Source organism: Mercenaria mercenaria, chromosome 1 (genome assembly GCF_021730395.1).
Source record: "Mercenaria mercenaria strain notata chromosome 1, MADL_Memer_1, whole genome shotgun sequence".
Classification (NCBI taxonomy): Eukaryota; Metazoa; Mollusca; class Bivalvia; order Venerida; family Veneridae; genus Mercenaria; species Mercenaria mercenaria.
The window spans coordinates 93656740-93669726 of NC_069361.1; the positions used below are offsets into that span (position 1 = coordinate 93656740).

The 12987-nt window shown below is 36.8% G+C and overlaps 1 protein-coding gene across 1 annotated transcript in view; it reads left to right on the forward strand.

Annotated features, from left to right (window-relative positions):
• Positions 1 to 12987, forward strand: part of LOC123530115 (uncharacterized) — a 379601-nt gene that overhangs the window by 259007 nt on the left and 107607 nt on the right. Inside the window, exons 26-27 of the mRNA XM_053517535.1 lie at positions 1278 to 1391; positions 4275 to 4331. Coding sequence (XP_053373510.1) covers positions 1278 to 1391; positions 4275 to 4331 — 171 coding nt within the window. The remainder of the gene's footprint in view (positions 1 to 1277; positions 1392 to 4274; positions 4332 to 12987) is intronic.

A 12987-nucleotide genomic window follows, 5' to 3' on the forward strand; every position in this document is an offset into this window, starting at 1 on the left:
ATTTCACAAGATCTTCATGAAAATTGGTCAGAATGTTCACCTTGATGATATCTAGGTAAAGTTTGAAACTGGGTCACGTGCCGTCAAAAACTAGGTCAGTAGGTCTAAAAATAGAAAAACCTTGTGACCTCTCTAGAGCCCATATATTTCACAAGATCTTCATGAAAATTGGTCAGAACATTCACCTTGATGATATCTAGGTCAAGTTCGAAAGTGGGTCACGTGCCATCAAAAACAGGTCAGAAGGTCAAATAATAGAAAAATCTTGGGACCTGTCTAGAGGTCATATTTTTCATGGGATCTGTATGAAAGTTGGTCTGAATGTTTATCTTGATGATGTATAGGTCAAGTTTGAAACTGGGTCAACTGCGGTCAAAAACTAGGTCAGTAGGTCTTAAAATAAGAAAACCTTGTGACCTCTCTAGAGGCCATACCCTTGAATGGATCTTCATGAAAATTGGTCAGAATGTTCACCTTGATGATATCTAGTTCAAGTTTGAAACTGGGTCACGTGCCATCAAAAACTAGGTCAGTAGGTCAAATAATAAAAAAAACCTTGTGACCTCTCTAGAGGCCATACTTTTCATGGGATCTGTATGAAAGTTGGTCTGAATGTTCATCTTGATGATATCTAGTTCAAGTTTGAAACTGGGTCAACTGCGGTCAAAAACTAGGTCAGTAGGTCTAAAATTAGAAAAATCTTTTGACCTCTCTAGAGGCCATATTTTTCAATGGATCTTCATGAAAATTGGTCAGAATTTTTATCTTGATGATATCTAGGTCAAGTTCAAAACTGGGTCACATGAGCTCTAAAACTAGGTCACTATGTCAAATAATAGAAAAAACGACGTCATACTCAAAACTGGGTCATGTGGGAACAGGTGAGCGATTCAGGACCATCATGGTCCTCTTGTTAATTTTGTAGGCACAAGTGCATGTGCTGACTTCAACTCAAGTGAATCTGTACCATCTAGCCAGTCAGTTAGGGAAAACAACTCAAATGAAAGACTGTCTAGCATAGGCAGTCAAAATTGCCAAATTAAGTATATATTCTGCATTTCATTTTAAACATTGTAGAATTTAGTCAAGCACAGTTTCTAATGCTAGTTGAATGCTCAGCACCATAAAAAGCTGGCCAGCAGTTACAGTATGGTGACACTAAAATTAAAAATCACATAATGAATCCCAAGCAACTGTCAAACAGACAACACTTTTGTTAAATTTATCAAATCCAGTGTTAAGCTATTGCCTGCTGACAATTTTCATTAATTTTGTAGGCGCAAGTGCATGTGCTGACTTCAACTCAAATGAATCTGTACGATCTAGCCAGTCAGTTAGGGAAAACAACTCAAATGAAAGAATATCTAGCATAGGCAGTCCAAGTAGCCAAAGTAAGTATATATTCTGCATTTCGTTTAAAACATTGCGTTCTTCAGTGCAGCACAGTTCTGAAAGCTAATTCAAATTTTCAACACCATCAAAGAAGCTGGACATACTGCCTCTGTAGCCTAGTGGTAGAGTGCCGGCTTAGTGTAGGAGGTTGTTCTTTGCTCTCTGGCCATGTCATACCAAAGAGTTGAAAAAATGGAACTAGTGGCATCCTTGCATGGTCCTTGACTTAGAGAAAAATACACAAAAAATACTTAAAGGTTTGTGTTGCATATATCTTGAAAACAGTTCACCTAGGTTCATGAAACCATGTACAGTGACAGGAAATGGCACACACATAATAGTTCTTAGGTAATTTAAGATTTGTAGAACTTGATTAATTTAGGAGTAATTTTAAGAGACTATCCATTTTAAGTGTGCTATATATACTGAACAACAAAAGAAACTATCCAGTTTTAGAACTGGGGTATTTTTTATTATCCCCCGATGAAAGTCGGAGGGATATAGTTTTGGCATTATCCGTCCGTCCTTCCGTCCGTCTTTCTGTCCGTCCGTCCGGAGCCATATCTAGGAAATGGTTGGGAATATTTATTTAAAACTTCATATACACGTTCACCACTATAATTTTTCTTGCGGCCCGTCAAGTTTCAGTCAGGTTGCTCAAGTAACATCAGAGTTATGGCCCTTAGAAGTTTCTAGTGTTAACTATATAGGGTACTATAAATATGGCAATTTCTGCATCATAACTTTTGATATATTTGACCTAGAACTATGAAACTTAAACATAATTTAGATCACCATAATATGGTTGTGTACACACAATTTCATTCAGATTTATTTGTAAATTAAGAGTTATTGCCCTTTAATTGTATAAAAATCCACTTATTTGTACATAACAAACTTACCATTTGGTAGAATTTCATTAAATTTCTTTCATTCTTTTCCATGAACATTTATTGTAAACATGTGAAGTTGTGTACCCACACCTGGTCACCCCCTTACCTTGATCACACACCTCCCCCCCCCACTATACCCCTCCCCCCCCCCCCCCCCCACCCCCCAAAAAAAAATCATTCCTTATTAGATTTTTTTCAAACAAACTTCATGTTCACCACCATGAGGTTATGGGGCCCATCAAGTTTCAGACAGATTGCCCAAGTAACACCAGAGTTATGGCCCTTAGAAGTTTCTGGTGTTAACTATATAGGGTACTATAAATATGGCAATTTCTGCATCATAACTTTTGATATATTTGACCTAGAACTATGAAACTTTAACAGAATTTAGAGCACTATAATGTGGTTGTGCACAGACAGTTTTGTACGGATTTCTTTTGTAACTTCAGAGTTATTGCCCTTTAATTGTCTAAAAATCCACATATTTCTACATAACAAACTTACCATTTGGCAGAATTTCATTAAATTTCTTTCATTCTTTTCTGTGAACATTTATTATAAACATGTGAAGTTGCGCACCCACACCTGGTCACCCATTTGCCTTGGTCACACCCCCTCCCGCTCTCAAAAAAAAAAGATTTTTTTTTTCATTTCTTATTTTAGATTTTTTTCAAACCTTCCAAGTCGTACCATTCCCCCACCTCACTTCTCCACCCCACCCAGTCATGCCCACCACTGATCATGCATCCTCTGCCCCTCTCCCCCACCCCCACCCAGCTTCCCCCTTTTAACCTTTTTTTTTTTTTTTTATACATTTTTAATTTCATCAATATTTATAATCAGCATGTGAAATTTTGTTTCCTCTCCCGTTCCCCTGCACCCCCACCCCCTAAAAATTAAATATATCCATATATCTATATAGATATATATATTTCCATTCCTTTTTTTTTTTTTTAAATGTTCAAACCTTCAACATGTTAAGTTGTGACTGCACAAACCTTGCCCTCAGCCATGTTCAAGATATCTTACCTGTGTTCTCTTAAGGACATTCTGTTCTTTTAAGTTCAAATGAACTTGTTAAACAGCAACACTGGGTGCCAAACCACTCAAAGACAATATTCCTTTCCAGTTAAACTTCAAGCTCACATTTCAATTAACTGCATTTAATTTTAAAAGCTAAGCTTATTACAGTAAGCATATCCCATTCAAAATAAATTGTTTAGTCTGGATCAAAGTATCATACAATTTAATACTCTTTAGTTAAACATTTGTTTTCTGTTAAATTGATTTTGACTAATGAAATTATTTGCTTCTTATTAACATCCTTAACTTTTTGCCAGATATATCTTTTTGCCATTCCTCACCACAAACCCTTTAGGCGGGGAATACCAATTCATTGAATTTGCTTGTTTAAAACTTTAATTCATAAATCACTTGTCTTTTTCATATCACATTACATTTGAAGAACTTCACATGTAAACTTTTTTTAAAAGATCAATCAGCCATAAAGTCAGTAGTCCCACAATAGCGGTTTTGCATGAAATTCACGTGCGCCTGTAATCAACAATTTTCTTTGTAAAATTTTATTGTCATTGGAAATATTGATAATTGGCTAACTCGAAAAACAGCATAAAGTTTAAAAATTATTGTTGGTTAAACCGCACGACTGAATCAAATTTAGCGCAAGCGTCCAATTGGGATGTTACAATGCAACTGACACGCAAAAGATATAGCCTTTCAAACGGCTATTGTGGGACTACTGACTTCACGGTTGATTGATTTTTAAAAATTTATCACGTGAAGATCTTCAAGTGTAATTTTGCTATGAAGAAACAAATTCAAATTTGAAAAATTATTTTTTTATTTCAAAATATACCAGTTATACATCTGGATAGTTTCTTTTGCTGTTCAGTATATTTGATTAGTGTCAGTATTAGTAGTAGGTGCAGTCTGTCATTGTATGTTGTAAATATTTTATCTCCATTTCAGGAAAAGTGAGAATAGATCTTGGAGACAAATTAAAACAAACTAATCTTCAAGAAAGAGGTAAGGGCTATTCCTTGGTGCATGTGAGAAGCTTATACAGATGGACTGTAAAATTGTTCATATTTGACACCATAAAATTAATGCAGTTTGGGTTTTAACAACCACTTGATATCACCATTTTCAAAATAAAGTGCACCAGCATGTTGCACTGAAGGAGTAAAAATAAAATTCATATTTGACACCATAAAATTAATGCAGTTTGGGTTTTAACAACCACTTGATATCACCATTTTCAAAATAAAGTGCACCAGCATGTTGCACTGAAGGAGTAAAAATAAAATTTTATTCTTACAGTATAGCATAATAACCACTTGAACAGACTTTACAGCATTTCTGGTCTACCTTTTTAACTTTTTAGCTCACCTGAGCCAAAGGCTCATGGTGAGCTTTTGTGACCGCTCAATGTCCATCGTATGTCTGTCAACATTTTCTAAAAAAATCTTCTTCTTGAAAACCACTGGGCAGAATTACACCAAACTTCACAGGAATGATCCTTGGGTGGTCCCCTTTCAAAATTGTTCAAAAAATTTAATTCCATGCAGAACGCAACCGAAAGGAAAAACTTTAAAAATCTTCTTGTCCAAAACCGCAAGACGTAGAGCCTTGATATTTAGCATGTGACATCATCTTATGGTCCTCTATCAAGATTGTTCAAATTCTGCCCCTGAGGTGAAAAGAGGCCCTGTCCCGGGCAGGGGTCACAAGTTTTACATAGACTAACATAGGAAAAATCTTCTTGTCCAAAACCACAAGACCTAGACCTGTGATATTTGGTATGTAGCATTGCCTTGTGGTCCTCTACCAAAATTGTTCAAATTATTACCATGTGGTTAAAAAAGAGGGCCCGTTCCGGGGAGCCTCAAATATTACATAGACTTATATAGGAAAAAACTTTAAAAAATCTTCTTGTCTGAAACTACAAGACCTAGGCCTTTGATATTTTGTATGTAGCATTGCCTTGTGGTCCTCTATGAAGATTGTTTAAATTGTGCCCCTGGGGTGAAAAGAGGCCCAGCATCGGTGGTCCCAAATTTAACATAGGCTTATATAGGGAAAAAAAAAATCTTCTTGTCTGAATGATCAAGGCCTAGGCTTTTGATATTTGGTATGTATCATTGCCTAGTGGACCTCTAACAGGATTGTTCCCTTGGGTGAAAGGCCTTTGGGTGAAGAGGCCCCGCCCTGGTGGTCACTTGTTATATGAGTTATATAGGAAAAAAAACTTCAAAAATTATTAGATCATATTTCCTAGACTGTTTAATTATATTTACCTGATGTACCCAAGTGATTACGTGTCACCTGACTGTGACCTTGACCTACTGACCTACTTTCTTATTTTTAGCTTACCTGAGCAGTGCTCAGGGGAATTATTGTGATCGCTCGATGTCCGGCGTCTGTCTGTCAACATTTAGCTTGTGTATGCAATAGAGGCTGTATTTTTCAATTGATCTTCATGAAATTTTGTCAGAATGATTGCCTTGATGAAGTCTAAGTTGAGTTCCAATATGGGTCATCTGGGCTTAAAAACTAAGTCACTATGTCAAGTCAAAGAAAACCCTTGTGTGTACAAAGAATCTGTATTTTTCAATTGATCTTCAAAGAATTTGGTCAGAATGATTGCTTTGATGAAATCTAGGTTGAATTCGAATATGGATCATCTGGGGTCAAAAATTAGGTCACTAGGTCAAATCAAAGAAAATTCTTGTGTATGCGATAGAGGCTGTATTTTTGAATTGATCTTCATGAAATTTGGTTAGAATGATAGCCTTAATAAAATCTAGGTTGAATTTGAATATTGGTCATCTGAGATCAAAAACAAGGTCACTAGGTCAAATCAAAGAAAAAGATTATGTATGTGATAGAAGCTCTATTTTTCAGTTGATCTTCATAAAATTTGGTTAGAATGATTGCTTTGATAAAATCTAGGTCGAATTTGAATATGGGCCATTTGGGGTCAAAAAGTAGGTCACTAGGTCAAATAAAAAAAAAAATGTGTATGCAATAGAGGCTGTATTTTTCAATTGATCTTCATGAAATTTGGTCAGAATGATTGCTTTGATGAAATCTAGGTCGAATTTGAATATGGGTCTTCTGGGGCAAAAAACTAGGTCACTAGGTCATATCAAAGAAAATACTTATTTAAACTCAAGAGACCACATTTTTGGTCCAATCCTAATGAAAATTGGCCAGAGTACAGTCGAGTCCACTTAATACGAACTCGCTTGATACGAATTTTCGGCTATAACGAACAAAATCCGGATTCCCTGGCTGAGCCCTTTTATTTCTTTGTAAAAAAATTTCGGTAATAGCGAACTCGCTTCATACGAATTTTCGGGAGATAAGAACACATTTTGGAAGTCCCAATGAGCTCAGATGTTATAAGTTTCCATTTTTTATACGAACTAATTTTAGAAGTCGGCGGCCATTTTTCTTTTATTTTTATTTTTTTGCTACGCTTGATCTTTTAACAGTTTGAATCTCTACAGTGCTGATATTTAGTCGAAGTGATTATCACCTGTATTCGATAAATACATAATAAAGAGATAAACACTATGTATGCAGTTATTTTATTCATAACAATCGAGTCCAAGTAATAATGTCTTTAGCAGTTCAGCGACAATTACTTCCATTTGTACACCTCTCCATGAAAATATAACTTCATCGTATGTTTTAGGGCTATGTAGTGTACTTTTAGTATCAAAAATACAACCAAAATTTACCTTTTTTTTTTTTCAAGTAAATGTTTGAAATACCATGTGTAAAGTACCTGTTGCAAAAATGCATTGACATATACACGTTACCGTATTCCTGTGTATCTATATGTGCTAGATCTATGCTTTAAACACTTGATGATTCAATACATTTGTACATTAAAATTTATTTTTCATACATTTTTACGTGTTTAAGTATGCATTTTGTTGAGTTATTTCATTGTAAACTGAACACACTCACTTAATCAGTTATAACTACTAATGAGCATCTATTCACTACTGTATTTTTATTTATCGAAAGTTATTCAACGGCAATACCAGTGATACTGCCCAACTTGCTCGGGCAAATTACCCAAGTGTCATACATTCGTTAATACGAATTTCGTTTGATACGAGCACATTTCCCAGGTCCCGAAGAGTTCATATCAAGCGAGTTTGACTGTATTTGTTTCCATGAAATCACTAGGTCAAACATGTTTACAAGATACAGCCTTGAAATTTGGATGACATGTACAGTTTTGCATACCGATCTTAAAACTGACTTTTAGTTACCATGAATGTGACCTACTGACCTACTTCCAGTGTTTTAGAATCAGTTTACCATTTGAAACATGTGGCTCATATAACTCAGGTGAGCGATTTAGGGTCATCATGACCCTCTTGTTGAAATATTACACTGTTTACAACAAAAGGTTCTGTTGAAAAAAATGTAGCACTGTTTTTCTCTGTTATATGTAAACAATATTGGATCCTTACTGACATTTTAGCACTTTCTGTCAAAATTTCACAGGACTTGTTGAAATGAAAAAGGAGTAACACCAGTTATAGTAATTTAAACTTGAAAAATTAGAAAGAATTGTTGACTTACGCACTAACATTTGGACACATTTTCATATTAAAATGGAAAGGCCTTAAGCACTGAACTCTTATTTTCCTTTACTTGAATACCTTTCACAATGAAATCCAAACCTTTGCATTTTTAGAGAAAAATTATGACAGAAACATTATATTATATGTTACGGACACTCATCATTATTAAAACTGTGCTATTTCTATGAAAATGATATTATATTTATGATTGAAACCAAAATCCTTAATTGTGTACCATAGTGATGTTGCTCTCAGCTTAAAGAGACATATTTTATACAATTTGTTTATAAACAAAATAAAACAGTATTTAGTAAAACACGGTGTATACACATATCAGATCCCTCTCTGTGGAAAATGAGAAAACGGATCCCTCTCTGTTCACGCACAAGACACTCCTTGTGGTAAACAATGAAAGTTCTCCAGTGTTGGGGAGCTCAGAAAATTAAAACTTTCTTCCTAAACACAGGTTTGTGCATGAAAAACATGAACCACGGAATTATGTAGCTATATACCATTGCTTTTTAGCTCACCTGAGCCAAAGGCTCATGGTGAGCTTTTATGACCGCTCACTGTGTCCGTCGTGTGTCATGCATCTTTCAACATTTTCTAAAAAAATCTTCTGCTTGAAAACCACTAGACAGAATTACATCAAATTTCACAGGAATGATCCTTGGGTGGTCCCCTTTCAAAATTATTCAAAGAATTGAATTCCATGCAGAACTCTGGTTGCCATGGCGACCGAAAGGAAAAACTTTAAAAAAACTTCTAGTCCAAAACTGGAAGACATAGAGCCTTGATATTTGGCATGTAACATCATCTAATGGTCCTCTATGAAAATTATTCAAATTATGCCCCTCCGGTGAAAAGAGGCCCTGCCACGAGGGTCCCAAGTTTTACATAGACTTATATAGAAAAAACTTTAAAAATCTTCTTGTCTAAAACCACAAGACCTAGGCCTTTGATATTTTGTATGTAGCATTACCTTGAGGTCTTCTACCAAAATTCTTCAAATTATTACCTGGGGGTGAAAAGAGGCCCTGCCCTAGAGGGTCTCAAGTTTTACATAGACTTATATAGGAAAAAAACTTAATAAAATCTACTTGTCTGAAACTGCAAGGCCTATGCTTTTGATATTTGGTATGCTGCATTGCCTTGTGGTCCTCTACCAAAATTGTTCAAATTATGCCCCTAGGGTGAAAAGAGGGCGTGCCCTGGGGGTCCCAAATTTAACATAGACTTATATAGGGGAAAAAATCTTCTTGTCTGAAAGTTCAAGGCCTAGGCCTTTCATATTTGGTATTTAGCATTGCCTAGTGGATGTCCAACAAGATTGTTCAAATTATTCACCTGGGGTGAAAAGAGGCCCCACCCTGGGGAGTCACTTGTTATATGAGTTATATAGGAATAAATACCTCAAAAATTATCAGATCATATTTCCTAGACAGTTATAATTACCTGATGACCCCAAGTGATTAAGTGGTCACCTGACTGTGACTTTGACCTACTTTCTTGTTTTTAGCCCACCATCATCAGATGGTGGGCTATTCAAATCACTCTTTGTCCGTCGTCCGTCTGTCATTCCGTCTGTCCGTCTGTTAACAATTTCTCGTTTCCGCATCTCCTCAGAAACTACTAGGGGGATTTTGACCAAACCTTGTCAGAATGATGTATTGCTACCCTAGTTGTGTCCCTCTGAAAATCAGACTGGTTCAACAATTTTTAAGTGAGTTATGGCCCTTTGTTTATTTTTATAATTTACATAGATTTATATAGGGAAAATTTTTGAAAATCTTCTTGTCCAAAACCACAGGGCCTAGGGCTTTGATATTTAGTATGAAGCATCATCTAGTGGTCCTTTACCAAGATGATTCAAATTATATCCCTTGGGTCAAATATGGCCCCGCCCCGGGGTCACATGGTTTATATAGGGAAAAACCTCTTGTCCAAAACCACAGGACCTAGGGATTTGATATTTTGTATGTGACATCATTTAGTAGTTTTCTACTAAGGTTGTTCAAATTATCCCCCTAGGGTAAAATATGGCCCCGCCCTGGGGGTCACATGGTTTACATAGACTTATATAGGGAAAAACTTTGAAAATCTTCTTGTCCAAAGCACAAAGCCTAGGGCTTTAATATTTGTTATGTAGCATCATCTCGTGGTTCTCTACCAAGTTTGTTCAAATTATCCCCCTAGGGTCAAATACGGCCCCGCCCGGGGGTCACATGGTTCATATAGACTTATATAGGGAAAAGCTTTTAAAATCTTGTCAATAACCTACAACATTCAAATTTGGACCACATGTATAGTTTTGAGTGGCAAGATGAACATTGACATGAGTTGCCTTGATTTTGACCTAGTGACCTACTTTCACATTTCTGTAGCTACAGCCTTTAAATTTGGACCACATGCATAGTTTTGTGCACAGGAAAAAACTTTGACCTAGTGACCTACTTTCACATTTTTAGCTCACCTGTCACATAGTGACAAGGTGAGCTTTTGTGATCACCATTCGTTCGTCGTCCATCCGTCAACAATTTCTTGTCTGCACAATAGCAGCTTCATTTATGATTTGAATTTAATCAAACTTGCACAAAACTTGTGTCGCCATAAGATCTTAGTTCCTTTGTTGAACTGGCCAGATCCCATAATGGGTTTCAGAGTTAAATGGCCCCTGAAAGGGCCAATCTTAGCTATTTTGACCTTGTCTGCACAATAGCAGCTTCATTTATGATTTGATTTTAACCAAACTTGCACACAACTTGTATCACCACAAGATCTTGGTTCCTTTCTTAGACTGGCCAGATTCCATCTTGGGTTCCAGAGTTATGGCCCCCTAGTGGTCCAAAATTGGCTATTTTGGCTTTTGCATCCATATAGAGACTTCATTTATGGTTTTATTAGTCCCCTACTGGTTGAAAACCAGTTTTGGGGACTATAGGAATGCTCTTTTCCGTCATTCCGTCCGTCCGTCCGTCCGTCCGTCCGAGCTCACATTTGCATACTTAGGTGGCTATAGGAACAATAGGTAACTGTACTTTTTCTTTGATGTCATTCATTCCGTGAGGCTTTTATGTGGCTATTTTTCTCTTACGTGGCTAAAAGAACAATAGAGAGAACAAAAGAGTAGCCACATAAGTATCCATATGTAGGAACGTCCGTCCATCCGTCCGTCCGCAATTTCGTGTCCGGTCCATAACTCTGTCATCCATAAAGGGATTTTAATATTACTTGGCACAAATGTTCCCCATGATGAGACGACGTGTCATGCGCAAAACCCGGACCCCTAGCTCAAAGGTCAAGGTCACAATTGGAGGTCAAAGGTCAACAGGGCTTTTTTCCTGTCCGGTCCACAACTCTCCCATCCTTGAAGGGATTTTAGTATTACTTGGCACAAATGTTCCCCATGATGAGATGACGTGTCATGCGCAAATCCCGGACCCCTAGCTCAAAGGTCAAGGTCACAATTGGAGGTCAAAGGTCAACAAGGCTTTTTTCCTGTCCGGTCCATAACTCTCCCATCCATGAAGAGATTTTAATATGACTTGGCACAAATGTTTCCCATGAGGAAACGACGTGTGATGCACAAAACCTGGACCCCTAGCTTAAAAGTCAAGGTCACAATTGGAGGTCAAAGGTCAACAAGGCTTTTTTCCTGTCCGGTCCATAACTCTCCCATCCATGAAGGGATTTTAATATTACTTGGCACAAATGTACCTCATAATAAGACGATGTGTCGTGCACAACTTTCAGACCCCTAGCTCAAAGGTCAAGGTCACACTTAGCAGTCAAATGTTAACATAGCATGAACAGGGTCTGTTTCGTGTCCGGTCCATAACTCTGACATTCATTAAGGAATTTTAATATCACTTAGCACAAGTGTTCCCCATGATGAGACGACGTGTCATGCGCAAATCCCGGACCCCTAGCTCAAAGGTCAAGGTCACAATTGGGGGTCAAAGGTCAACAGAGTTTTTTTCCTGTCCCGTCCATAACTCTGCCATCCATGAAGGGATTTTAATATTACTTGACACAAATGTTCCCCATGATGAGACAACATGTCTTGCGCAAAGCCCAGACCCTTAGCTCAAAGGTCAAGGTCACAATTGGAGGTCAAAGGTCAATAAGGTTTTTTCCCTGTCCGATCCAGAACTCTGTCATCCATCAAGGGATTACAATATAACTTGGCATAAATGTTCCCCATGATGAGACGACTTGTCATGCGCAACTCCGAGTACCTAGCTTAAAGGTCAAGGTCACACTTTGAGATCAAAGGTCAAGAGGATTTTTTTCCTGTCCGGTCTATAACTTTGTCATGCAAAGCAGGATTTAGATATCAGTTGGCACTAATATTCCCCTGGATGAGACAACATGTCATGCGCAAGAACCAGGTCCCTAGGTCTAAGGTCAAGGTCGTATTTAGAGGTCAAATGTCAAATTCAAGAATGACTTTGTACGGAACATTTCTTCTTCATGTATGGAGGGATTTTGATGTAACTTGGACCAAATGTTCACCACCATGAGGCACCCTTGTTTTTAGAATTATGTCCCTTTGTTTTACTATAAATAGATTTTATTGTAACTTTTTTATTACTGGCGGTAGAGAAAAATCGAGACCACTTTTCTGTGGTACAGCATGCATGTTACATCCAATTTTTAGGTGTATTTTGACCTATCTGGTAAAGAGTTTCTTGTGGACTTATATTATATAGATTTTTTTTTTTTTTTTTTTTTTTTTCAAAGATTAATTTTGTTGTTACTATAAATAACTTACATGATAACATTTTTATAATCAGCCAAAAAAATTCAATATGAAAACAACTGTGGGTTTTTATATATGCACATTTTAATCCAAGTGTGTTGTTATAACATAATGTACATGTAGTACAATATTGTTTATACATCATTGACAGATATCAGTTCATTATGTTATACTGCAGTAGAGAAAATTAGGTGCCTTCCAGTAGGGGACTTTATATTGCATGTCAATACTTCATTCACTTGTTTGATACAAACTTCCAAAATATCTTCAACAACAATAAATCTTGGTTTCCATGACAAATCAGATCCAGTCG